At 47.7% G+C, this 27,724-nt stretch overlaps 2 protein-coding genes across 8 annotated transcripts in view; one reads left to right on the forward strand and one right to left on the reverse strand.

The window, feature by feature from the left end:
- WEE2 (WEE2 oocyte meiosis inhibiting kinase) overlaps positions 1 to 13,203 on the reverse strand; it is a gene marked incomplete at its 5' end in the record, with an annotated part of 34,006 nt that extends 20,803 nt beyond the window's left edge. Inside the window, one exon of one of the 7 annotated variants that reach the window (XM_079992555.1) lies at positions 13,182 to 13,203. Coding sequence is in view for 2 of the 7 variants with exons in the window: in XM_079992554.1 (XP_079848680.1) it covers positions 688 to 883 (196 nt within the window). Of the gene's footprint in view, positions 1 to 243; positions 884 to 13,181 lie in introns of those variants that run through there. The other 6 variants (XM_079992554.1, XM_079992558.1, XM_079992561.1 and 3 more) reach the window with 6 other exon arrangements.
- On the forward strand, positions 882 to 27,230 carry DENND11 (DENN domain containing 11; the record flags this gene model as incomplete). Its single annotated transcript, XM_079992857.1, has 9 exons — positions 882 to 1,110; positions 18,535 to 18,634; positions 19,660 to 19,818; positions 20,817 to 20,964; positions 21,942 to 22,080; positions 23,684 to 23,815; positions 25,063 to 25,213; positions 25,889 to 25,957; positions 26,612 to 27,230. The coding sequence occupies 9 exons, from the start codon at positions 882 to 884 to the stop codon at positions 26,805 to 26,807; spliced, it is 1,323 nt and encodes a 440-aa protein (XP_079848983.1). The 3' UTR covers positions 26,808 to 27,230.
- Positions 27,231 to 27,724: the final 494 nt, after the last annotated feature.

Below are 27,724 nucleotides of genomic sequence, written 5' to 3' on the forward strand. Positions count from 1 at the left end.
AACTTGGTGGAGAATAATTGTGCGTAAGCCGGAGTGCCAGAAAAGTCCCATTTCTGATTGGATACCCCCAGAGATTGTGCCTTTAGGATGTAATCCTGTGCAGACTATTTTGCAACCAAATCTTATGCGTATTTACTCATAGGTGGCACTTTGACCGACAGGCTTTTTCTTTCGGATATGTGTGGTTGCACTCCTAACCCCGCTTACCACAGAGTAAGCCCCGTTCAAAAGGCCAGCACTTACACCCAGCAACACGGTTAGAGCAATAGACTTGCGTGCAAATCCTCATAGCATGGAACTCAGATTCACAGGGTTGTTGTGGAGATAGATGTATATCCCCACCTTACGCTGCTTGCCAGGAAGAGGTGGGAAACAAAGAATCCCCAAACTCAGAAGCAAATTTCACTCATTTTAAGGGCGCGTGCGTCCCTGTTAAGCCTTTTTACAAAGGAAAAAGGCTACAAGCATTTGCAGTGCATGTCTTTAAGCAGTTTAATGGGGTGGGGGATCTATACGTAGCGCAAAACGGATCGGGCTGTTAGGCTCTCAGGTGCAGCGCTGCGCGTGTTTACTCGGGACTTTTCCTTCCCACCGAACAAGCGTCCAGAGGCCAGTGCGCCACCTCCCAAGTTTGCGCGCGGCCGCCAGCGCGCACACGGTCTTGCAGCCGGCCGATTCCCTGCGCACCAAGAGGATCGCGGGCAGAGGCAGGCGGGCGTCCCTCCTCCGAGCTGGGCGTCAGCTGCCCGCAGCCCGCGCAAGGCCCCGTCTGGCCGGCCGGGCCGGGAAGCGAGGGGGCCGGGCGTCGTCGGAGCGCGCCAAGCGCCGCCCCTCGGCTCCGCCAAGCGCCGCAGCTGGCTGGCTGGTTGGTTGGCTGGGCCATGGTGGAGCAAGCCGACGACGCGCCGCTGCTCTTCTGGGCCGAGGGCCCGGCCGTCTCCCTCCCGGAGCCCGGCGAGCCCGGCGGCTGGGGGGGCTCCTGTTCTGGCGTCAAGGGGGAGGCAGCCGCCGGCGGCCCCGGCGGGCGCCTCCAGGAGCAGGAAGGAGCCGAGCAGGTGGAGGAGGACCAGATCTTGGCCGTGTTCGTGGTCACCTTCGATCCCCGCACGGGTAAGGGCTGCTTGCAGCGGAATCGCTTAGGGATGCCCTCGCCGGATCTCCCTTGCCCCCCGTGGAGGGGGAAGGGACTCGGATTCGCACCCAGTCCCACCACCCCCCGCAGCCTGGGTTGCGCGTGGTGGTGGGTGCCTTTACAGCAGCAAGACCTCAACAGGAGCTTGTGTGTGTGTGTGTGGTTTCTCCCCCTTTGGGTTGCTTTCTGGCAGAACCGAGTTCCTCTGACCCATGCACAAAGGGCGCTCCCCTCGCCCTCCTTTAAGCTGCAGTTGCACGTCGGCATACACCTTCCCAGGAAGGAAACCAACCGGTAGGTTGGCATTAGGGATGTGTCACCTCTTTTCCTACTACCTTGTGATGCCCAGAGAGATTCCTAAGATATCAGCCATGAATTCTTGGGCAGGGAAGGTGACTTGCACCTGTTTGCTTTTCCACCAGGCTTTTCCTAATGGAAAACTTAATAGTGTCTCCACCCTCTGTGAGTCATGGATGCCCTTTGTGGCAGCCACCTCAGTGGTAGCTGATGATGCCCGTTGAGGGTGAAAGGTCTGATTGGTTGTAAGCAGACAAGGCAGGCAGGTGGGGCCTGGCTGAGGGCAAACTGAGGCTAGTGGGACAGTGCCATGTTTGCCCCAATTGCATAGTATCCCCCTCCCACACAGGTATCCCTCGGAAGACATCTCCAGACGATGGAAGGAGATAGAGTCATACGCTGTCTACCCACTGCATTCAGAGAGGCCCTGTTGGAAGCAGTAGGGCCTGCACCATTGACCCTTGACCTCTCAAACTGCAACTTCAGGGTACCACTCCAGGGACTTTGCCCAAAGCATTTGGATGCCTGGTGTGAAAAATACACATGGTCCCCCCTTCCCCACTGGTGCATCCATGAACATGGGGCATGATTCTCTGGGACATATTCCAGTGGAAGTGTCATTGAATTGCACAAGTGCACAGTTGTGCTTGTTCTGGTGGAGCTGGCCCAAGAGGACTTCCTAGTACCCTTAGATGGCCAGGTTGGTCTTTCCGTCTCTGCTGCTCTTAATGGCAGACATGAAGGGATTTCTCTCTCTCCATCTCCCGTAATACTTGAGTATGGGATTACCCAATTACATTGATGGGTGTTGATTGTGGATGGACAGAAAGAGTGTACCGCTTTTCACTACGTATCTTAACTTGCAACCAGGGTAGCCTGATATTGGTGGACTACAACTCCCATCATCCACAGCCATTGGCCATGCTGCTTGGGACTGATGGGATTTGTAGTCCAGCATCATCCGGAAGCACTGCAGTGCCTTACACAATGCGCTGCTGCAGAATGTAGCAATGGGCTGTGGGCTTGTTTAGGTAGCTTTTGGGGAGGATCAAACAAATTCGCGGAGGAAGACGGGTCTTACCAGCCATTACGGCTAAAAGGAGCCATACTGTTCTGAGGCAATATGCCACAGATTACCAGTTTCTGGAGACCAAATAACAAGGGAGGGCTGTTGCCTTCAAGCCCTGCTTGTGGGCTTCCCAAAGGTGTCTTATTGGCCACTCTGGGAAGCGGAATGATGGACTAGATGGGCCTTGGGTCAGACCCCATTGCATTCTCACCTGCAAAGTTGAAGATATGTTTTCTGTTATGTTCTGTATGAATGTTACCAATTAGGAGTAGTTGGAAGGATGTTCCTCTTAAGCAGATATAGTATGAAACCTGTTAGAGGTCACCAGCGTGCTTGCAAAGTCCTTCCCTGTAACCAGAAGGGTCCTTTCCCTTCCACTGAAATGGGTGAATTCTGTTGTTGCCCATTGGAAAGGTTGTGGGGTGCCAGCAATAGTTTATCTGGTTTGCAAATGGCGTCAGAAAGCTCCCAAATGCTATTGATCTTGGACGTCCTGCTCTTTAACTCCAACTGTACAAGGATTGTTTGTGGTTACTTGGCTGGTAGGGAGAAAAATACTCTGCACATACTTAAAGGCATTGCAGCATATTCCTTTGCTTTTGAACATTAACAGGAAGAATTAAGCCCAGCCTTGCTTTTATAAGGATAAGCAAAACTGAGTACCATTTTCACTGTGAAGTTTCTGCAGCGTGAATCTTTTGGGAGTGGCTCGATATTTCCTCATTTCTTGTGTTGCGTCCTTTACCTACATCCTGTTGCATGAATATGTGGCAGGTTTTCAACAGTTTAAACAAGTTCTTTGGAAATATATGCAAATTGTGTGGGTTTTGTTTTTTAAAATTGTTTCCTGCTTTTTCACTGGAGGTTACTGAAGGCAACTAACAACAATAATGCAATGAAATATATTAAAAATAGATAATAGCTGTGAAATACACCATTAAAAAACAAGACAGGTAAAAAAAATCAGTCATTTAAAAAAACTAGTAAAAACCAATTTCAGTATATTCACAAGCCAGCTTGTAGGCCAAAAGCCTGTTTAAGTAAAAAAAAAAATGTTTTGTCTAAATAAAAAAGATAACATCATAGCTGCTGCAAGATAGGGTGACAGCTGCCAGCTTGTCTTTAAAAGAGGATTAGATAAAACTCATGGGGGATAAGTCTATCAGTGTCTACCAGCCAGGTTGGTCATGTTATGGGAGGCAGTATGAATACCAGTTTCTGGAAACCTCAGGTGGGGAGACTGCAATTGCACTCAGCTTCTGCTTGCAAGAATCCTAGGGGCATCTGCCAGGTGAAAACTGTGATAAGCTTTTGGCCCTCTCTAACATGGCGATGGGGTGAGCTCTCGTTGCTCGGCCCCTGCTCCTGCCAACCTAGCAGTTCGAAAGCACATCAAAGTGCAAGTAAATAAATAGGTACCGCTCCAGTGGGAAGGTAAACGGCATTTCCGTGCGCTGCTCTGGTTCGCCAGAAGCGGCTTAGTCATGTTGGCCACATGACCCGGAAGCTGTACACTGGCTCCCTCGGCCAGTAAAGCGAGATGAGCGCCGCAACCCCAGAGTCGGCCACGACTGGACCTTATGGTCAGGGGTCCCTTTACCTTTAACATAGCTCTTATGCTCTTATTTAGCCTTTTTAGGCCTTCCTAAAATGACCAGGGTATCCTACAATTCTGCTTGTATGGAATAAAGTCCTATTGAACATGAGCGAAAATGCTAAAGAATTGGGCAGTGTGGCAGCTGATTCTTTATGCAGGCTAACCTGTAGCATTGACCGGTGCCACGCTCGCCTTCAACAAGTTCGTTCAAGTAGCTTATATCTTATTTGGTCCTAATTCAGGTATTGATGGCTCACCTCTCTGCCCACGCTCAGCCTAGGCAGTTTACATGCATGCATCCAGTTCTGTCTTAGCCACTTGAGTTGGCCTTGCTTGAGAGACTGTGGAGTGGCTTCTTGCTTTTGTGAAGCTCAATAATTAATGCTTCGCTTGAAGAGCACTTAACTTCAAGGGTTCTTTAAATGCCTTGCAAATTCCTGAGCCATGTGGTGCAAAATCTGCTGGGTTGATTATGAAACCTGTAATGAAAAGGTTGTGGATAGGTGTGTGATGGCGTGTTAGATCGTCCTTGGGATGTTGCTTCTGGTGGTGTCTGCATGGCTGCTATGTTTGGGGCGGGTTGAGGAAAGAAGTACTTGCAAAAGGAGCATGGTGGTCTCTAATCCTCCCATTTGGTGAGGCTGCCTTTTCTCTCCCTCTGTGTTGGAAGTGCTTGGAGGGTGACTTCAGACTTCATATGCGTTCGGTGGTATGAATCTGTGCGTTGAACTCATTAAGAGATTTCTATACCTTTACCAAAAATGATCACTGATTGCAAAGATAATATTGAAAAAAACATAATGCTTAATAAACAGAAACATTGAAGCAGTTACTGTAAATTACATAATCAACAATATCATAACAATGACTTAATCCACCACCCTCTAAAAGTCCAGCAAAAAAAATGGGATATTACCTGGCACCTAAGGTTGGGACAAAGTGTACTTCATTGGGGAGTTTGTTCTATAGGTTTAGGGCCACCACCAAAAGGGCTCTTCCTTTTCTAAGGAAGCAGACATAAATGCACTATTATCAGAGTCTATATATTTTGGCTTGGCCTTCTAGATAGTCATAGCTGGTGGTTGCCACTGACCCCTTCCCCTCTCTGTTCTGGGAAACGGAGTGATGTGTCAGTTATGGTCACATTGTCCTTAGCTAGCGACAACATCTGGGATCCTTGGGCATCTTGGCCCGGCCTGCGCTTGATATCTGCCCCAGGCTCCTGTTCCCCAGCACTTCTTATTTCCCCCCTCCCCAGTTTGGTCCTCCCAAGCAGTGCCTGGTAGCTGAATCTAGCCACCATTTTAATTTCCCACAGCGTATTGGGGAAGGTTTGCAGCTTAGTGACAGAACACCTGCCATGCATCCTGAAGGCCCTAGGTTCAGTTACTGGCATCTCCAGGTAAGGGCTGGGAGTATGTCCTGTCTGAAACCTTGGAGAGCTGCTAATAGTCATTGTAGGCAGCAATGGACCAATGGTCTGATCTTAGTACAATCCTACCTTGGATTCTGAATGCCTTGCGAGTTGAATGTTTTGGCTCCCGAATGCCGCAAACCCGGAAGTGAGTGTTCCGGTTTGCAAACCTTCTTTGGAACCCGAACATCTGTTTTTGGAAGCCACACTTTGGTTTCTGAACGTTTTGAAAGTCGAACGGACTTCCGGAACAGATTCTGTTTGACTTCCGGGGTACCACTGTATAAGGCATCTTCCCATGTCACTATATTCTCCTGCAGCTTTGCCTACATCTTTTTGTCCCCTCTGTTGCCTCCCGAGTTTTGGCAGCAAGTCTGTCCCTCAGATGTCTTCGAAGAAATGGTGGAGTCATCTGTTGGTCATTTATGAATGTAGACAGGCTCGCTGACAGTACCAGCCTCAACCAGACTAAAATGAGGAGTGGGGTTTTTTTGTTTTTGTTTTTAGCACTAGTGAAAAATTCAAATTACAGTTTATGGATTTATGTCTACTTGCACAAACAGTCGAGCCGCAGTGCTATCCAAATCTTCAAATATAAATGCATTTAAAAGTACAAGGAAGTTATAGCAAGATGTCATTTCTAGATATTAAAAAATAAAATGATTAATGATGAAACGGTAGCTTAAATATCACACAGGCTAGGATAGCAGTTTTAAATAGAAACACCATGCACTGTTTTCTCACATCCCCTCATGTGACAAAGTTCTTTTGCCTCTTCTTCTGTGGAAGGAAGCGAATGACAACATCAACAGACTTTCTCTCCCCCTCCCCTTTCGCCTTACCAGTTATGTTCTTTGCGAATGTTGAGGAATGGGAGGAAGTAAATTCTGGATTGCCTCGCTAATATTTCCCTGACCACAAATTTGCAGTTCTAACCTTGGGGCTCTTCAAGTTCTGCTTTTGGGCTCAATTGAAAGTCTTCCTTATGTCAGAATTAGTCACTTCGTGGAGGACTTTCCTTATCCCCCGCAAACACGCACTATCAGTTAACATCAGCGGCTACTATTCCCAATGTCCGTGGCCACATTCGCAGCGAACATTTCCCGGAGTGGTTTGGCACTCAGTCCTTCTTTGCAGAGAACTCTGAGAACTCTGCAGCTCTGTCAGGGGGATAGGGGTCCCCTAGTAACACTCAGCACCCGTCACAAGCGACAGCTCCTAGGATTATTCGAGGGAAGCCATGGCTGCTTAAAGTGTGTAACTGTACGGTATGAACATGTCAGAGGCAGCACAAATACCAGTTACAGGTGAACTGCAGTAGGAGGGGACCATTGTGCTCCTGTCCAAGATCTAGACCTCTTCCCTTAGGGTAGAACTTGCAGTGATACCCAAATTCCCGCTGTTTAAACTGCCTTGTTTAGTTGTGGTAAGCGTTTTTCTTTCCCCATAGTGTCAGTGCTCTTATGAGTACGGTATGGAATGCATTTGTGCCAGGGTTGTGGGCAGGGTGGATAAAAATCAATGATTAATAATAATAATAATAATTGGATTTTTTAAAAATTTAAATCAATTTTTTTGATTTAAATTGGATTTTTAAAATAAAATGCTTTTGAAGGAAAAGTCTTTCTAAAGATAGTTTTCTGTTTAAGTTACGTTATAGTCCAAACTCTATTCATCAGGAAATAAGGATTTGTTTTAAGTTTTTCATGTGTGCTAAAACTCCGTCTAAGTTTTTTAAAAAAAACAAACAAAAACATGGATACATATGCTATAATGTTATTGCTTTAGTTAAATAAATTGTTTAGCTAAACTAAACTAAACTAAACTAGAATTGTTAGTTAAATTGTTTAAATTGTTATTAAGGAAATGATTGTTTTCTCCTTCCAATGAAGTACAGCAGAAAAGTTGTCCAAATATCAACAGTTCACTTATTAAACCTCAAAACAATTTCATAATTATCTCTCTATGTATTTCTAATAGTATAACCAAATCAGTCATTTTTTATATAACTGTGTTATTCCAAAAACGAAACCTTCCTCTGGTTGTAAATATTAAGATTATACCAGCAAGAATGAGTCTTTTTGTAAAAAAGAAAAGAAAAAAAGATTTGAATTAAGTCTTACTGACTAGTGATTTAAATCAAATCCAACCTGGTTGTGGGAGTAATTTATGGGTGCATCTCCTCAGTGATGCACATGCCATTCCATTTTATAAATACTGTTGTTTTGGCTTTATCGTTGTGTGTGCATTCCGCAGAACGCAAGAGAGAAGTAGAAGCTGAAACAGGGAAGGGAAAAAGTTTAACTGGGAACTCGTCTGCACTTTACATTTAAATTGGTATGATACCACTTGTGGGAAACCAAGGGTCAAGACTGTTTAAAGGGGCATGAGAAGGCTTCAGATGTATAGTGCAGGTGTGACCTAGATATTTGCTGTTTGTGGGAAGAGTGCAGAAGCACCTCTCTTCCCTGCCCAGAAGAAATAACTATGCAATGACCCCTGTCCTTTCTTTACCTGAGTCCACTGTTAGACAGAATGAAGCAGTCGCCTCAGGTGGTTGATTCTGGAAGTTATGAAAGGGAAGCAAATTGTTCACTATTTAATTTATTATTACAGTGGTACCCTGGATTAAGAACTTAATTCGTTCTGGAGGTCTGTTCTTAACCTGAAACTGTTCTTAACCTGAAGACCACTTTAGCTAATGGGGCCTCCCGCTGCTGCCGTGCTGCCAGAGCACGATTTCTGTTCTCATCCTGAAGCAAAGTTCTTAACCCGAGGTACTATTTCTGGGTTAGCGGAGTCTGTAACCTGAAGCGTATGTAACCCGAGGTACCACTGTATTGTATTTTCACTGCCAGGGGAGAAATGGGAGAGGCGTTTGTGGACTTTTCTGCTTGCGGTGCCAAAACATTTTGATTGGCTTTGTGTGCTGTGCGCTTTGACTGGAAACAGGGCACCATTCACTGCTTGGACTTGAGTTGCAAAATGTTTGGGGTTGGTTCCGTCTGGGTCAGCTTCAGCCGATATTGGACTGTGGCTTGGCCAGATGTGGGGGGTCTGGAGGACCTTATTAGACCCATGTCCTCAAGTTCCCTCCTGCAGATTGATGCTTTGCTGTCACTGACACCAGGTATTGGATGACTGCATGGAGCAGCTATAAAAACAGAAAAAGACCAAGGGATTCCTCAGCCTCCCATCACTGTGGTTTCCTTTCCAGTGCTGCCATGTGCAGGGCTGGAGAATAATGCATAATAGCCAAGCCTCTCTACCTTCAAATCTCTATGGTAGGATACCATCTATTGCTGCACTGCTTGGCTGACATATGCCACTGAACATGCAATAAGAACATAAGAGCTTGCTGGATCAGGCCAGAGTCCATCCAGTCCAGCATCCTTCTCTCACAGTAGCCAACCTATGGGAAACCAGCAAGCACGGCCTGAGTACAAGGGCACTTTCCTCTCCTATGGTTTCCAGCAACTATTATTTCATTGGGTTTGTGACTCCTGGACTCAGGGTTTGGGTGAAAACTTGTTTTGAGGAGCAGTCCTGTTCTGTCACAAAGGCAATAGATTATTTCAGACACATCCCAAGTTTGAGTCCTGAGGAGTCTCACGCCCAACCTCCTCTCCCTTTTCTTTCTTAAGGCTATCCTGGTTTGCAGGCGTGTGAAACCATGGTTTGCCTGTTTGGACAAAAACCAGGAAACTATGAATTGCAAGAAACCCAAATAGGACGTGATTAATCTCTAGACATGAGGGGAGTGAGGGGAGCATGATGCCCATTCATGTGATGTCCAAACTATATTTTGGCTTTATGTCAGAACAGCCCAGGGTTACTTATCCTGTCTCAGTGAAGGTGATGGGGAAACTGCCAGAAGATCATTTTTAATAATTTAGCTTTTATGAACTGGGTTCATATGTGGGAGCGAGGGTGTGGGTTCAGTGATCCCGCCCCCCCCCAAATGACCAAAAAAACCAAGTACCCCCATTCTTCCCCTGCAGGCCCACTCTCCACCAGGCCAGGGGGCGGGGCCCACGCTCACCACCGCCGCAGCCTCGGGGACACTGGTGCTGCTGCAGCGGTTGTTGGAAGTGTTTTTATATGTTTTAAACTGTTTTTATTTTTTTGCTTTGTTGTACCACCATAAGCGGTGGTCTTTATCCATGTACTTTTATTTTGTTTTGATTTATTGTGGGTTGGGGTGGGGTGGTTGGGGAGTGGGGTGGGGATTGGTTTTGTTTTTTTGTAATTGTTTTTGTTTGTTTGTTTTTATATTCTGTAAATGGAGGCAAGTATGAGGCTTGGGATTCCTACTGTGGAGGGGCGAGGGAGGTATGGCGGTGGGGGCAGATGTCATAGGCGAAGGGGATCGAGATACGGATATGCTCGTACCCCTTCCAATCTGCGCCCCATCCCGAGAGACGAGGGTAGGGTGAGCAAGGATTACTCACCTCCGTCACTGGTGTTGTGCAATGCCAGGTCTATAGGCAACAAAACCGCCACCCTGCGAGATTTCTTCACCTCGCAGGGGGTTGACCTGGCATGTGTGACTGAGACCTGGGTGCGCGAAGGGGATACTGTTACCCTACGAGAGATGGCGCCCCCGGGTTTCTCCGTCCTTCACCAGTCACGGACTGTGGGCCGGGGGGGAGGGGTGGCGTTATTAATCCGGGAAGATTGTTCTTTCAGGGCTCTACCATCGCCATCGATCCCCGGCATTGAATGTGTTGGCCTAGTGTGGGGCTCCGAGGTGAGCTTGGCTGTCTGGCTGGTGTACCGGCCACCTAGCGCACCAGCAGCCACCCTGTCAGGCCTGCTGGAGGCGGTGGCCGGCTGGGCCTTGGAGTTCCCTAACCTATTGGTATTGGGGGACTTCAACATCCATGCTGATGCCACTCCCTCCTCACAGGCTCTGGACCTGGTGTCTTCCATGGCGACACTAGGGCTCTCCCAGTTTGTTTCGGGCCCCACACATCAAGCAGGCCACACGCTGGATTTGATCTTTGGCGTCGGTATAGATGTGATCATGTTTCCTTCGATGAAGGTGCCATGGTCTGATCACTATGCTCTGAAAGCCAGGATTGACGTTCCACCCCCACCCTGCTTGGGTGGCGAGCCAATTTGGGCTCGCCCGCAGAGGCTGATGGACCCTGATAGATTCCGTCAAGCCTTGCGGGACCTTTCTCCCCCTGGCGACTCATTGACTGAGCTTGTTGAGGCCTGGAATATCCAGCTCCTGGCAGCCATCAATGAGATCGCACCTAAGCGCCCTCTGCGACCCCGCAGAAACCGGGCTCCCTGGTTTACCGAGGAGCTCCGGAAAATGAAGCGGGACCTCAGACGGCTAGAGCGAGTATGGCGGGGTGCCCGTGACGGAGCTTCAAGAACATCTTATAGGGTTTTTATGAAAACCTATGAGATGGCAGTGAAGGCCGCTAAAAAGTCCTACTTCTCGGCCTCCATTGCATCCGCTAGCTCTCGCCCAGCACAATTATTTAGTATTATTCGGTCTTTAACGTCCCTCGAAGGACAGCCAAATTTAAATAACAATTTGACACACAGCTGTGAGGCATTTGCGAGCTTTTTTGCGGAGAAGGTCTTGTTGCTCCGCCATGACCTCCCTGCCAATTTGGATACAATAAAGGAACTGGAGGCCCCTCGACTGTCCTCGGGTTCAGTATTGGACCACTTTGACTGGATATCCCCAGCTGATGTAGACAGATTCCTCCGAGCTGGAAAGCCCACCACCTGTCCTCTCGACCCGTGCCCGTCCTGGCTGATTAGAACGTGTCCAGAAGAGGTGCGGGCCCCCCTGGGGGATATCATCAATCTGTCCCTTGGCACCGGGACATTCCCAGGGGAACTGAAGGAGGCAGTGGTGCGCCCGCTCTTAAAGAAAACATCATTAGATCCCTTAGATCTATCCAGTTACCGCCCGGTTTCGAATCTTCCATTCCTGGGTAAGGTGATTGAGAGAGCGGTTGCTGAACAGCTTGGTAGGTTTCTGGATGAAACATCAGCTCTGGATCCATTCCAGTCCGGCTTCCACGCTGGTCATGGGACCGAGACGGCTCTGGTCGCCCTAACAGATGATCTCCGCAGGCAGCTGGATCGAGGCGGGTCGGGGCTGCTGATTCTTCTAGACCTGTCAGCAGCCTTCGACATGGTCGATCACGAACTCCTGGACCACCGCCTTGCCGACGTGGGGATCCAGGGCACAGTCCTTCAATGGCTGCGCTCGTTTCTCTCTGGTCGGGGACAGAGGGTGGCGCTTGGGGGGGAATTGTCATCCCGCCACTCCTTGGTGTGTGGTGTGCCTCAGGGTGCAATACTCTCCCTGATGCTTTTTAACATCTTTATGCGCCCCCTCGCCCAGCTTGTCCGGAGTTTTGGGCTGGGCTGCCATCAGTATGCTGATGACACCCAACTCTATTTGTTGATGGACGGCCACCCGGACTCGGCCCCAGACACACTGATCAGATGCTTGGAGGCTGTGGCTGGATGGTTACGTGGGAGCCGGCTGAAGTTAAATCCTTCGAAGACAGAGGTCCTCTGGCTGGGACGGGACGACATGGGACTGAGGGGGCAACTCCCATCTCTTGCGGGGGTGCAATTAGTGCCAGCACCGTCCGTTAAGAGTTTGGGTGTAATCTTCGATACCTCCCTCTCCATGGAGGCGCAGATTGCAGCTACAACAAAGGCGGCATTTTTTCATCTCCGCCAAGCTAAGCAGTTGGCTCCTTACCTCTCTCGCCCTGACCTAGCCACTGTGATCCACGCGACGGTCACCTCCAGATTGGATTATTGTAACTCGCTCTACGTGGGGCTGCCCTTGAGACTGACCCAGAAACTCCAGCGGGTGCAGAATGCCGCAGCGAGACTCCTTACGGGGTCCTCGCTTAGAGATCACATTCATCCGGTGCTATACCAGATGCACTGGCTCCCGGTGGAGTACAGGATCAGGTTTAAGGTGCTGGTTTTAACCTTCAAAGCCCTATACGGCCTAGGGCCCTCGTACCTACGGGACCGCCTCTCCTGGTATGCCCCACAGAGGAACTTACGATCTTCAAATAAAAACACCTTGAGGGTCCCAGGCCTCAGAGAGGTTAGGCTGGCCTCAACTAGAGCCAGGGCTTTTTCGGCTGCGGCTCCAACCTGGTGGAACGCTCTGTCACAAGAGACAAGGGCCCTGCAGGACTTGACATCTTTCCGCAGGGCCTGCAAGACAGAGCTGTTCCACCTGGCATTTGGTCAGGGCGCAGCCTGACCCCCTCCTCTGGCAATCTTTACAAAGTTTTAGTTTATGGTTGCCATCAATTTTGATTTTAATTCATTTTTATAATGTTTTATAATGTCACACTGTTTTAATGTTGTTAGCCGCCCTGAGCCCGGCTTCGGCTGGGGAGGGCGGGATATAAATAAAATTTATTATTATTATTATTATTATTATTATTATTATTATTCATGTTTCAAACAGCTGCGTCCCTCTCAAAGCAAACAAAACTAATGACTTACGAGGCTTCTAGTTAAAGCACTGAGCTTGCTTGACACAGCACACGTCTTCCTACTTGGCATGTTATATATCACACACACACATTTGGTGTGACTTGGTGAGAGAATGCCTTTCCCAGAGGAGGCTGACCATCTGTTCGGAGCCATTAGCCAAACTTACCTGCGTCTGCCAGGCAAGGGCTTGCCTCAGCACCTTGCTCCATGAGCGTGAAATGGGTGACGTGGCAAGAAAAATGTGCGTCTGGGTGAGTAGGTGGGGAGAGATACAAATCAGTTGGGCAAGACAAAGAACAAACAAAGGAGTGACTTCATGTGAGCCTGCCGGGCCGGGGGGGGAGGGGTTGAGAGCAGGAAAGGGACAAATGTTTCCCAAGCATTGGACACACTATTTTTCAGGATTTGGGAGGGGGGAGAAAGGGTCTACCCAGCACTTCCTGGGCTTTAATGCCCAGGCTGCTTGTTTGTTCTCTTGATTGCATTTATGAGAACTGGAATTTCTGCTGGATTGTCTGTAAATTTGGTTCTTTTATTATTTCGGTTTATTGGGGTGCTGTGGGGGTGTCGGTATGCATCTTTTAATGTTGTATTAATGTTGTATTGTGTACCGCCTTGGGAGCCTTTGGGTTGAGAGGAGGAATACAAATTGAAACAAGAGAATACAGTGGTGCCTCGCAAGACGAAATTAATCCATTCCGCGAGTCCCTTCGTCTTGCGGTTTTTTCGTCTTGTGAAGCACGGCTATTAGCGGCTTAGCGGCTATTAGCGGCTTAGCGGCTATTAATGGCTTAGCGGCTTTAAGAAAAAGGAAACAAACTCGCAAGAACAAAATTAATTCGTTCCGCGAGTTGCTTCGTCTTGCGATTTTTTTGTCTTGCGGAGCGCGGATTCCCCGGGTATTAACGGTTTTATGAAAAAGAAAGCAAGCCCATAGGGAAATTCATCTTGCGAAGCACCTCAAAAAACGGAAAACTCTTTCGTCTAGCAAGTTTTTCGTCTTCCGAGGCATTCGTCTTGCGGGGCACCACTGTAAGTGGTTTATACATTTGGTCACCCAGTTCCAAATCCAGTTGTCTTCACCTGTTGAACTGGTGCAGTTAAAGCACCAGTTTTGAACAGTTTACTATACCACTTCGTCTCTCATCCCTGCCCCCCACCCCAGCCGCAAGAAAAACCCACACCTCTAATCAAGATCAGGTTTTCATTTATAGTTAAACAGAAAGGATGAGAGTGCCAGAACTTGAACCCATAGCAGGCAGAGATGCAGCTAAGTGGTTTAATAAGTTGCCACCACAGCCCTGTTTAGCATCAGTATTCTTCCTTCCTACCTCCCCATCCTGTTCCTTGTGTTTGTTCTGCTTAAGACAAACACAAATTTGGAGGCGAGATAACGCTCCAGGCAGCTGAGCATTTCATCCTGGCAAACAAACTCTTCTCTCTGCTTCCCACACCCAGCTGTTCATCTCCAAAGCTTTCGGAAAACTGGTGCAACTCCCAGCGATACAGTGTCAGGGAAGCTCACTGGAGAACCTAGGGTCATTCGTTGCCTCTCAGCCTAACCTACCTTGCAGAGCAATGTTACAAACGCAGATATATAAGCTAATTCCCAAATGCCACCTTAAACACTAATTAATGTCACTACAAGGGAATGTCAGTACGATCCAATACGATAATCTTTATTGTCATTGTCCCATACAGAACAACGAAATTGAAAAATAAATAAATCTACATAAGATATTCAAAACCAACAAGTCTGCCATCCCTAGATAGCCTAGTCTAGTCTAGACAACTCTCTCTGTTTTGCAATGAATTATATTTATTTATTTATTATTAATAATTTCATTTCTATATCGCTTTATGTTTTAAAGAAAAAACCTCAAAGCAGTTTACAGCACATTCAGAAATCAAATAAAGCAATCCGGAATAAAACAAATTCAAGCTTCCAGGAAAATATTTCAGATCCTTCTCTAAGTGACATTTTGCCTTCCCCATATCTATTTACCTACTTAATTTATAGAGCTGCCGCATAGCAGAAGTACCCTAGGAAGGCAGTGTGGTGTAGTGGTTAGATTGTCGGACTAGGACATGGGAGATCAGGGTTCAAATCCCCACTCGGGCTCACTGGGTGACCTTGGGCCAATCACAGCCTCTTTACCAGGGTTGCTGGAGGGATTAACTGAGGAGGGGGGTGAACCATGTACTCCTTGGAGAAAAAGGTGAGATATAAATGCAATAAATAAGCCCTTCTGCTTACCTGCTTAAGAAAGATATTGGGGGGGGGGGGGACAGCCAGATGGAGATGTTAGCCACCAACCTAGCATCCAGAGATCTCAACTTGGTCGCAATTGGACCTGCGCCAGTCGCAAAACATGCCTGGCCCCTGGCTAATTTCTAACACTGTTGTGGGGATTAAACAAGGTGGAGAGAACTTGAGCTCCTTGAAGGAGAAGGTGGGATATCAAGGTAATAAATAAATCAATAAACTCCCATTATTCCTTACCTATTTGCCAATGCTGACTGGGACTGATGGGAGTTGGACTCCAATAGTGTCTGGAAGGCCACAGGTTCCCCATCCCTGAATTAACAGATGTTCTTCAGTGTATTTTGTTGTAAAAGGAGGAATGAGAAGGAGGCCGCTTGCTTGAGGTGAGACACAGCTTCTCAAGTGAAGTAGTTAGGTACCAGAATGAAAAATGATGCATGTTAAACAGGCAGCTCTTGGGAGAAAGAGAATGTGGTTTCTGTAATAATAATTTTCTGCTACCTACTAAGTTAAGATGGCTGAATGTATGAAGCTTTGCTTTCCGTGAAGCAAATAATATTGCTTAACTAGGCCCAGGGCTTACCCAGGCTCCTAAAGGAACATGATAGGCAACGCTTGATTTCAGCAGCTAAATATAATTTTATTGATCAATGTTTGTGCATGCAATGAGAAATTTCTATATAAAACACAACCCAATTGGCAATGACATAATAGCGAGGCTATTGACATCTTTGTGGGCTTGATAGCTTTTCCAGTGTACGGATCCCAGTGGATACAGGGTTGTTGTTTTTTTAGGGCAGAGGATTGGAACAGGGAAAATAAAGCTGTTACTTTTGGGGGCCTAGAATCTAAGCTTGTCATTTCTGCCCATCTGAGATAAACAGCCTGCAATCATCAGCTAAAATTTACAACAGTTGCAGTGGGTGCTTTTCAAGTATTTTCCCCACTCTTTGCTATGCTGGTCGTGTTTCACCTTGAAAAGTATTGAGTGTGGCAGCGTCTGTTTTGAGGATCAGCCTTCGCAGTCTGTCTTGGAGAAAAAAATGCTGTGTTTTTGGTGGAGCTAGGTTTCGTAAGAGGCAACCTTCGACCAACGTCACCCTTGTGACTAAGTTCACCCAGGTGGCGGTGTGGTGTGGAAAGCCAGTCTGATACCATGGTTAAGAGCAGGCATAGGCAAACTTGGCCCTCTGGATATTTTGGGACTACAACTCCCATCATCCCTAGCTAACAGGACCAGAGGTCAGGGATGATGGGAGTTGTAGTCCCAAAACATCTGGAGGGCCAAGTTTGCCTATGCCTGGTTAAGAGTGTCAAATCATGACCATGGAGACCTAGGTTCCAATCCCAACTCGGGTGTGATGGACCGGTTGGATGCTGAGGAGTGGTGGGAGGCAATAGTTGGGTAACCCCCAAGGGAAGAAGACTCAGAGCCTGGGGAGTGGTGGTGGGACGGCAATCAGTGGGCAGAGGGAGAAGAGGGAGCAGACTGGGAAGAGAAGGTGTCAGAGGCTGAAGAGGTAACAGGACTTAGTGAGCAGGAAGAGGCTGTGGCAGAGAGCAGTCCAGAAGCAGAGGCAGAAGCAGAGGATGGAGATAAGGTGGGCCAAGAGCCAGAGCTGGTGAGGAATCACAGGTGTCTCCCTCTCCTGCTGCAGCTAGCACCCTCCTTTCCCCCTTCGTCTCCCAGAACCAAAAGAGGCATGAAAAGGGTTGAGAAGTTAGCTTCACGCAGGCACAGTTTCAGATTGCATGGGGGAAACCCTGGAGGAGAGGGGACTTAGGCAGCTGTGGGGAGGCAGGGGCCTGCAGTTTCCTCAACTGCTTTACGGGGGCAAGACTGACCAGAGATGAGTTGCTGTGCTCATTAGGCCTGGCACTCCTGTGCAGACCCTGTTTTTTGCTAAGAAAGAGTCAACTCCAACTTGCTCTGTGTGATTTACTGGTGGCTGGCTCCTGTCATCAGACATGGAGGTCACTGGGTGACCTTGGGCCGAATTACTTTCTCAGCCTAACCTACCTCACTGGGTGGTTGTGAGGATGACATGAGCTCCTCCGATGAAGGGCTGGATAACTGTGTAATCAATAAAGATAACTAAAAGGACAAGGCCAAAAGGAAAGGGGACATGGCGCAGGAGAGGCACAGATTTTAAGGAGGGACTATAACTCAAGAAGGGACGCAGGTGGCGCTGTGGGTTAAAGCCTCAGCACCTAGGACTTGCCGATCGAAAGGTCGGCGGTTCGAATCCCTGCAGCGGGGTGTGCTCCCGCTGCTCGGTCCCAGCGCCTGCCAACCTAGCAGTTCGAAAGCACCTCCGGGTGCAAGTAGATAAATAGGGACCGCTTACCAGCGGGAAGGTAAACGGCGTTTCCGTGTGCGGCTCTGGCTCGCCAGATGCAGCTTTGTCACGCTGGCCACGTGACCTGGAAGTGTCTCCGGACAGCGCTGGCCCCTGGCCTCTTAAGTGAGATGGGCGCACAACCCCAGAGTCTGTCAAGACTGGCCCGTACGGGCAGGGGTACCTTTACCTTTTACTATAACTCAAGAAGACTGAGCAGAGACAAGTTTTCCATGTGGAAGATCCATGTCATCTCCAGTTTAAAAGGATCAAGTCAAAAATCTTATCTTTGCTTCAGCCCCTTGAGAGTTCTGGCCTATCAGAGATAACACTATTGCACTAGATGGATTTATATAAACAGTTTAACCCCACTTTTCAGCTGACAAAGGGCTCCTAAAGTGCCTTTCAAATATCTCTATTAAATCAGCTCCTGCCCCCAGACTTGCAGTCTAAAAGACACAACACAAGAGGAAAAGGGATTGGGCAGGAGGAAGGGGAAAAGTGAGCTCAGGCATTATATCTTAGTTACGGAGGTCTTGTAAAAGACCAGCAGCAATGGAAAACTGTTCAAGGAGGGAAGGAGGCAAAAACTGCTCTTATTTCAGCTGAGCTGATGGAGTGGCTCTGCTTCCCGTCTCTCTCTCTGCTCTATAATAATCATAATCATTTATTTATACCCCGCCCATCTGGCTGGGTTTCCCCAGCCACTCTGCTTGGATCTGAGAGGTCGGTGTGGGACTCTTGAGTTGAGGAGCAGTTTGCCATTCGTAGCCTCTTCTTCCTCCCCATGGCTAGCAGAATTAGTGACCTGGCATGACTGTTGCAGGCACGTCTGCATAATACGTTCGGGCCAATTGCCTTGCTGTTTGTGTCCAGGTGTGTGTTCATGCTGCGTTCTCCCCTCTCCTCCACAGGTAACATGGTTGAGTGGTGTTTGCCGCAAGACATTGACCTGGAAGGCGTCGAGTTCAAATCCATGGCCAGCGGGTCCCATAAAGTTCAGTCGGATTTCATGTGAGTGTACAAAACGTCCCCAGGGTCCTGCTTGTGCTGTTCAATTGTGCGTATCCTGCCATTGTCCAGAAAGCACACGGCACAGGCTGCCCCTGATGAAATGGACGAGGCGGTTACCATTGTAGACTAACAGGGTATATTCGTTATATAGTCATTTATTTGTTGAATTTATACCCCGCCCTGACTCCCCTGTTTGAGTGCATATTGCAAGGGCTTTTGGGCAACGGGGGGGGGGGGGAAGGTTTGCCCTATGCACAGATATACCCTTCACCCCCACCGGTGCCCTGGTTGATGCAGCTGGAGTTACCCATTGGAGGCAGCCCTTTAGTCGTGAGCAGAGCCAGAGCTGATGATGGGGAGAGCCCAGAGACTAAACGTTCTGGATTCACTAGCCCAGCATAAAGACTGCCCTCCTTCAACTCTCATCATGGTGCTCTCAAATTAGAACCCTTATGGTTTTGATCTATGGGCTACTTTTAAAATGAGGATGCATTTTAAATTGCATTTTAACCTGTATTTTAAACTGTTTCCCCCACCCCCTAGTATGTTTTTATTGTAATTTTGCCGGTGTTATCTGCCCTGAGCCTGGCTCTGTCTGGGGAGGGCAGGGCATGCATGCATGCATGCATGCATGCATGCATAAATAAATAAATAAATAAATAAATAAATAAATAAATATTTCCTAGTCCTGGGCAGGTCTACTCTGAAGTAAGGCCAACTTGGTTTCGTGGAGTAACTCTCGGAGAACTAGGCAAAGAGATTTATTTTCTTTTAGCGCAATGGACCAATCCAGCTGCTGTTCTGGAAAGCAAGCAAATGCGATTTGCGTCCAAATTCAGTGCGTCTTTAGCGCACACACATGCGTATCTGGAAAAATCATAGAATTGTAGAGTTGGGAGAAACTCTGAGGGTTATCTAGTCTAACCCCCTGCAATCCAGGAAGCACTGTGTCTCCATCCTGCTTTTTCTGCATGCCTCCCCCACCCAATTTGCCTATTTTATTCCCATTCCATCTTCCTTTCCAGTTACTTCCGGAAAGGCCTTTGCTTCGGCTTGGCCTGTTTCGCCAACATGCCTGTGGAGAGCGAGTTAGAGCGTGGCGCTCGGATGAAGTCTGTGGGGATTCTTTCTCCTTCCTACACCCTGCTGTATAGATACATGCACTTCCTGGAGAACCAGGTCAGGTACGTTATTAGAAAAAAAAGGGAGAATGGGAGGGAGGTTGTTACTGGACCATAAAGTGGTTCGGGAGATAGTTCGTGCTGGAATACCGTGGTGGCTTTTCTGGGATGGTTTCAGATGTGACTTGGATGACCCGCTTTGCCAAGTTATTTTCCAGTGGAGACGTGTAGAAGTCAGACCACCTCTGTTGTCTTTTAGGCACTTGTTGAAGACTCTTCCCTTTCTAACAAGCCTCCCAAGTGAATGTTGTTGGTATATGTACTGAGCATGAAACAAATTACAGTGGTACCTCGGGTTAAGTACTTAATTTGTTCCGGAGGTCTGTTCTTAACCTGAAACTGTTCTTTAGCTAATGGGGCCTCCTGATGCTGCTGTGCTGCCGGAGCACAATTTCTGTTCTCATCCTGAAGCAAAGTTCTTAACCTGAAGCACGATTTCTGGGTTAGCGGAGTCTGTAACCTGAAGCATATGTAACCTGAGGTACCACTGTATATATATGTAATTGTAGTTTTAATGGTTTTAGGCACAATGCCTTTTTTGCTTTTATAAATGCAGTCGTTTTGACTGTTTTTATGTTTGCGATTGTTTGCAACGCGCTCGTGTTTCATTGCAAACCACCGCAAGGTGCCTCGTAGGAAGCAATTTGTAAGTGAAATACATAACGGCACTGAAAAGACGCATGCATGGAGGCTGGATGCTACTGTTTAGGCCACCAGGTGCTTAAGCTTGGAAGCTGTGCTGCACCAGGAGCCATGGGGGAGGGTGCTGTTTCACTCAGGTCCTGCCTTTTTGGTTTCCCATAGGCATTTGGTTGCTCCCTGTGCGAATAGCAGGTTCATCCTGCGTTCTTATAGGAAAGGAATCATGTGACCACCAAAGAGCAAGAAATGGCAAGAGGGACAAGCAGGTGTCACTGATGCAAAACTGATAGCGTTGGCTTGCAAATGGAGGGTTGTTCTCTGGTTACCCTTTGTGACTTGCTTTTCTGCTTGCCTTACAGACATCAGCTGGAGATGCCAGGGCATTACTCTCACCTGGAGGCATTTTATGATGACAAGAAAGGGGTCCTCCCTGCTGGCACTCTTGTTTCCCAGCAAACCGTCCACTGGCTGCCTTCCATCCACAGATACATGTACCCAGAGATGAAGGTGAGAAATAGGCTGCGGTTATTGAGCTTCGCATGAAGGCAAAGCGTGCCAGTGATCCACACTGGTCAGATACCACAAAGTAGCTTTAGCTAGTGGCCAAGATGGATCTCTGGAGGCCTCTTGCATTCTGTGACAGTAGGGCATGAAACTTAATTTTTTGCAAATTTCTTCATTGTGAGGGGCCTTTAAAAATGTTTTTGGATGTTAGTAATTCAAAGCTGACATTATGTTTGTGACTGGGCACATTTAGCTTGGTAAGTCTTATGTTTGTTGAAGAAGCACATAAACTGCTTTTGGAAAACCGAATAATTTTAGTTTTGCCTTATGAAGATGTCATGTACTGCTAAATAAATAATAATAATTATTAATATATACAACTGTAAGTACTTGGCAATCATCTTTTAATGAATTCTCTGGCATTTTGCACATATTTTACTTACCAAGCAAAACCAAATTATATTAATTTAACCAAAATATCTTGAATTCCCAAGTCAGGTTACAACTTTTTAGCAGCTCTCATTTTGGAATTTGGAAAGTTGGGAAATTCAGTGAACTCTATCACCCAGTTTACTGCTCTAGTGCACAACGAGTAGAGCAGATGCTCTACAGAAAAGTGTTTTTATTTGTTTGTTTGTTCCGTTTTTATCCACCTCCATCTCCTCCTCCAAAGAGTTCAGGGCGACGTACATGTATCTTCTCCACCTTCCGCAATGTACCCTCACAACCTTGTGCGTTATCATAAGCTTGAGAGAGAGGGTGTTGGCCCAAGGTTGCAAAGTGAGCTGTGTGGCTCATTGCTTCTGTTTGCCTGAAAGGATAGAAGTTTCTGGACATTCGAAGCTCCAAGGTACTTCTCCTCCCCTTTCTCGGATCTGTTGTTTGTTTTTATCAGTCATCACCTCAGCAGCAAAAATGGGAGCCATCTTGTTTCTGTTTTGTTGCTAACTCCCTGCCCCCCCCTTTTTATCTGGCTGCAGATCACGCACCCTGCAGGCTGTATGTCTCAGTTCATTAAGTTCTTTGGCGAGCAGATCCTGACTCTCTGGAAGTTCGCCTTGCTTCGGAAACGCATTTTGATATTTTCCCCGCCTCCTGTCGGTGTGGTCTGCTATAGAGGTACGTAGAAAATGGGAGATGTGGTCCGTGTTATCAAATCACACACGGTGAAAGTTTCTCCCCTCTGCTGTTTGTTTGCTTGAAATGTTTCTTTCTAAACGCCTACACCAACAGATTCCAAAGCGGTGTATGAAACTGTGAATTAAAACATAATCCACACAAGATAATTGCTGCAGGTTTGAGACAGCAAACGCAAAACTACAAAATGCAGCGAGAGAAGAGAAATGTCTGCAGTCAGAACAAAACAGGGCAGCATTTCAAACAATCTGAACGCTAATCTGCAGGTTGTCACATCTGACAACCTATTCACCCCTCTGGTTTCAGAACAGAGTATATAATTCCAGAGTTAACAATAAATACATTACTACTGATAAATGAGCTGCCACAGCTACTAGAGGGCCATGAAAATTTGTGTCCTGGGCTTTTTAGTTAGCACCCATGTGCTGTCTGAAACCATTGGTTCCCGGATGTGAATTTTTTTCCAGCTCTCCTAACCCTAGTTAGGGCTTTTTTACGTTTTACAGTGCAACCCTTTGCCCATTCAGCAGTAAGTCGCATTGAGTTCAGTGGGACTTACTGCCAGGTAAGTGGGTATACTGCCAGGTAAGGGACGCAGGTGGCGCTGTGGGTTAAAGCCTCAGCGCCTAGGGCTTGCCGATCGAAAGGTCGGCGGTTCGAATCCCTGCGGCGGGGTGCGCTCCCGCTGCTCGGTCCCAGCGCCTGCCAACCTAGCAGTTCGAAAGCACCTCCGGGTGCAAGTAGATAAATAGGGACCGCTTACCAGCGGGAAGGTAAACGGCGTTTCCGTGTGCGGCTCTGGCTCTGGCCAGAGCAGCGATGTCACGCTGGCCACGTGACCCGGAAGTGTCTCCGGACAGCGCTGGCCCCTGGCCTCTTAAGTGAGATGGGCGCACAACCCCAGAGTCTGTCAAGACTGGCCCGTACGGGCAGGGGTACCTTTACCTTTACCTTTTAAGTGGGTATAAGATTGCTGCCTTATTGTGACACCTCTTGGTTGAGTTTTGGATATAATGGCCAGGGGGGAACCAAGCACATGTTCTGTGCTCCGTAGGTGAGAAAGTGGACCTGTTCATTCATCATATAAATCTTAGCTGAGTCCTTGATCTTAGTTGGTACTCTGCGTCTAGTGGAAAGGAACTTCTTACTGATAACTCATAAATTGTTTCATATAAAGAACTCTCCTGTTTTTAAAAACCAACAGGAGTTTTTTTTAAAAAAAATGAAAGATTTGATGATAAGACCAAAATAGCATTTGGATTTTTTTGTGCCTGTTTGCTCATGAGGGCAGCTGTTTCAGAAACGATGAGTGCCTCCACATGGCTGTTTGTTTGCAGACTTGGTGTTGCTTGTGGCTGCAAGGTTTGCATCCACACAACTTTGTCCTCATCAAAATGCCATCCTACACCCCCCCCAAAGTTTTAATCCAGATGTACAGTTTCTGCTGAAAATCCAGTGGGTTACAAATAAATAAAAAGGAAATAGTGAATCTGCATTAAAGGCAAGGGAGTAGGGATATGGGGTAGCATTTTGATGAAGACAATGCCATGTAGACGCACTGCCTTCTCTCTGCTCTTGTCTGCAGTTTATTGCTGCTGCTGCCTTGCCAATGTCTCCTTGCCTGGAATCGGTGGGACTGTTCCCGAGTCCAAGCCTTTCTTTTACGTCAATGTGGCTGACATTGAAATGCTGGAGACGGAAGTTTCGTATGTGGCCTGTAAGTATGAAGCATCCCATGCAATGGGTGGGGGGAACAGTCCTCCAGGCCCCTCTAGCCTAGCCCTCAGTACTCTTCCTGAGGCCACGCCCCTTCCTGGCCCTGGTCTGCACCCTCCGCTACCACTTTGCCTGGCTGGAACAGGCACCTTAACTGTGACATTGAGTCTTGCTTGCCTGGATGAATGATGGAGAGAAGAGCGTGCATGCATAGGACCCTCTGGCTTTTGTGTGCTTGAAAGGCAGCCTGCTGTACAACAGTAGTAAGACCCACACCCATTACTCCACCCACTTTTCCTTCTGGCCCTGCCAACCATTGGAATGTGGCCCCCAGAAGATTTCCCATGATGCAGTGCAGCCGAGGCTGAAAAAGGTTCCTCACACCTTTTCTATAGGCACATGTTTGTTTGCTTGCTTTGTCACCCCGAGATTCTCCAGCTCTGCTTGTGCAAGGGTTTGGGCTGAAGTCAAGAAGAAACTGTTACATACATTATTATTATTATTATTATTATTATTATTATTATTTAATAATTAATGCTATATTCTTCATCTGTAGATCTCAGGGCAGTTCACAACATTAAATTACAAAATTTAAAATACAAAAATTGTAATAAAAGTAAGAACAATAACAAACCAAGAATCCCCCCCTCCCACAACACATTTAAAATCAATGCCAATCAGCCAAAGGCTTGGTTGAAGAGGAATGTTTTCACCTGGCACCTAAGGTGTACAGTGGTACCTCGAGTTAAGAACATAATTCGTTCTGGAGGTCCGCTCTTAACCTGAAACTGTTCTTAACCTGAGGTACCATTTTAGCTAATGGGGCCTCCTGTTGCCACCGCGCAATTTCTGTTTGCATCCTGAAGCAAAGTTATTAACCTGAGGTACTGTTTCTGGGTTAGTGGAGTCTGTAACCTGAAGCATCTGTAACCCGAGGTACCACTGTATAATGAAGGTTCCAGCCGAACCTCCCGGGGGGAGCATTCCATCAATGGGGAGCCACCGCAGAGAAGGCCTGTTCTCGTGTTGCTACCTTCCAGCCCCCTTGTGGAGCCTTGCCTTAACAGTGGGTACCTAAGGGATCATGGGCAGCATTTTCTAGGACTGTGCTGTTTCATTGTGTGTGTAGGAGGCTGCATGTGGGGATGCTTTGTGGCAGAGTGGCATACAAATAAACTGATGGTTATGAATACCGATTTCACTAACGTAGACTGGGCCCAACCCGTTCTCTTCCTCTGTTTCCGGCAGGCACAACGGAGAAAATCTTTGAGGAGAAGCGGGATCTGTATGACGTCTATGTGGATAACCAGAATGTGAAGACCCATCACGAGCATCTGCAGCCGCTCCTGAAAATTAACAGCGCCGACAAAGAAAAGTACCGGAGGCTTAATGATCAGAGGTAGCAGCAGCAGAAGCTTTCCCTGGTGTATTCTCCCCGTGGCTTGAGTGTGGGGGCATTGTTTCCGGATTATTCCCAACTTCTGAGCACCTCATCTGGACTCCAGAGCATATGTGGCCTTGGAGGTCTCTGAGATGACTGGTCTTAAGACCAGAAACGTGAAAATTAATAATAAAAAAATGCACCAAGTGTCAAAATTAAATAGTGTGCTTTCCTGAACTTAGACTTCCCTAGCTGTAGACTTCCACCAAATACTCATCTGTTTGCTGTAGTTCAGTAATGGAGAACCTTCATCAGCTTGAGGGCCAAATTTCCTCATGCACAACCTTCAGGGGGCAGTGTGAGGTAATGGGCTAGAGATAAAAGTGGGTGGGGCCACAGGATTAGGAGGGGCTGGCCCTGGAAGAGTCCTGAACACCAGGCAGAGAGGCCCAGAGGGCTGCATTTTGCACCCAGGCCTAAGGTCCCCCACTTCTGCTGTGTAGCCTTGGTCATCTTGAGGCAAGTTGGGATGTAGGGAAAGAGATGGTTGGTCTCCTAGATATACAAGGCTCTCAAGCTCTTCAGATCTTTGTAGATCAATGGCATCACTTGGAATTGCCTTTGGAAGTCTCTAGAGGAGTCATTCGAGAGGCAGCAGTTCTGATGTGACAGTTGTGTTTCTCTGTCATTCAGACAGATGCTGATGTACTCCCAGGAAGTGGACGGAGACTGCAGTTCTTGTGAAGAGGACCTTTTTATCCTGTGAGTTGTTCATGTGGGGTTCTTCAGAGCAGGGGTGGGCAGTATGTGGCACGGCATTTACTGGTAGTGATACATGGGAGATGTGTGGCAGATCACCAATGGTTTGGGGCTCCCAGTTGTTTAGCAAGGTGGCGCTGTGGGTTAAAGCCTCAGCGCCTAGGGCTTGCCGATCGAAAGGTCGGCGGTTCGAATCCCTGCGGCGGGGTGCGCTCCCGCTGCTCGGTCCCAGCGCCTGCCAACCTAGCAGTTCGAAAGCACCTCCGGGTGCAAGTAGATAAATAGGGACCGCTTACCAGCGGGAAGGTAAACAGCGTTTCCATGTGCGGCTCTGGCTCTGGCTCTGGCTCTGGCCAGAGCAGCGATGTCGCGCTGGCCACGTGACCCGGAAGTGTCTCCGGACAGCGCTGGCCCCTGGCCTCTTAAGTGAGATGGGCGCACAACCCCAGAGTCTGTCAAGACTGGCCCGTACGGGCAGGGGTACCTTTACCTTTTACCTTTAATATTTTATTAAAACTTCTCCTAATACATTGCAATAAAAAACCCCACAAATCTAAACCAAACAAAGAGAAAAGAAGGCTGGTGTAGTATATCAAAGAGGGGTGCTGGATCTGCTTTGGGCTTCTCACACATCTCCATTTCGCATTATCTCCGAAGGTTCTTCATGGAGCAGAACAACCGGATATTCCAGACGCTGATGGAGGTGTCAGCCAGCCAGGACAAGACCTTGACAGCTGACCACGCCCGAGGAATGGGCTTGGACCCCCAAGGCGACCGTAGCTTCCTCATGGACCTACTGGAAGTCTATGGCATTGATGTCATGCTGGTCATTGATAACCCTTGTTGTACATAAAGCAGAGAGCAGGAGACGGAGAACACAACAAGTGCGAGAGGACGGCAGCCACTTGTTGCCAAGACTACTGGAAGCACCTGGGCAGCCTTGCGGGAACTCACCACAGCTTGAATCGTGAAGGATTGCCTTTTATTTATGAGAACCCTCTACAGAAAGTGTTATTTATATTCACACACACACACACACACACACACACTTTTAATTATCGCTCTTGGAGATAACTTAAGTTGTGGCTTCTCTCTTCCAGTACAGACTGTGCATCATACTGCCCCTCATTGTGCTCTGTAAAACTGATAGTCTGCTTCCTTCCTTCCCTTCCTCCCTGCCTGCTCTTAAACAACCCAGCACATACTGTTGTAAGAGCCTAAATTTGGGTGGGTGGGGAAAGCACTTTACTCTCTTGGGGACCAATGTGATTTTTTTTTTTAAAAAAAAAAACACTTCTTTGAGCCTTCGTGATTTGCGTAGTTGACCTCCCCCATCAGATTTCCTTTGTGTTCTCTCATAGCATACACAGTCCTATCCCAGAGGTCCTCCAGGTGTTGCCTGATTCTCATCCTCCATCGCTCCCTGGCCATTGGGCCATTGCCGGCTGCGGTACAGCCTTACCTGGAGGGCCCCAGCCAATGAGCCGCTTTATGCAAAAGAGACTTGAATTCTACCTGTATGTTGTGAAAGGGTTAGGCTTTCGTTGGGACAGGTTTTAGGGGGTCAGCATTTTCTCCCGTGTCCAGTCATTCAAAAGGAAAAGTCCTTTCCTTCCCTTGACTGAATGATAGGAACGATCTGTTGTTATTGCTTTTTTGACCAGCTTTGTTTAGAAGATCCCACTTGTGAGGAATATCCTCTTGCTAGTCCCTGCTGAGTCACGGCATTTGCCTCCTTGTTCAAAGTCTAGGTCCAACACCAAGTGACCC

The sequence above is a fragment of the Podarcis cretensis genome (assembly GCF_951804945.1).
Source record: "Podarcis cretensis genome assembly, chromosome: 10".
Lineage (NCBI taxonomy): Eukaryota > Metazoa > Chordata > Lepidosauria > Squamata > Lacertidae > Podarcis > Podarcis cretensis.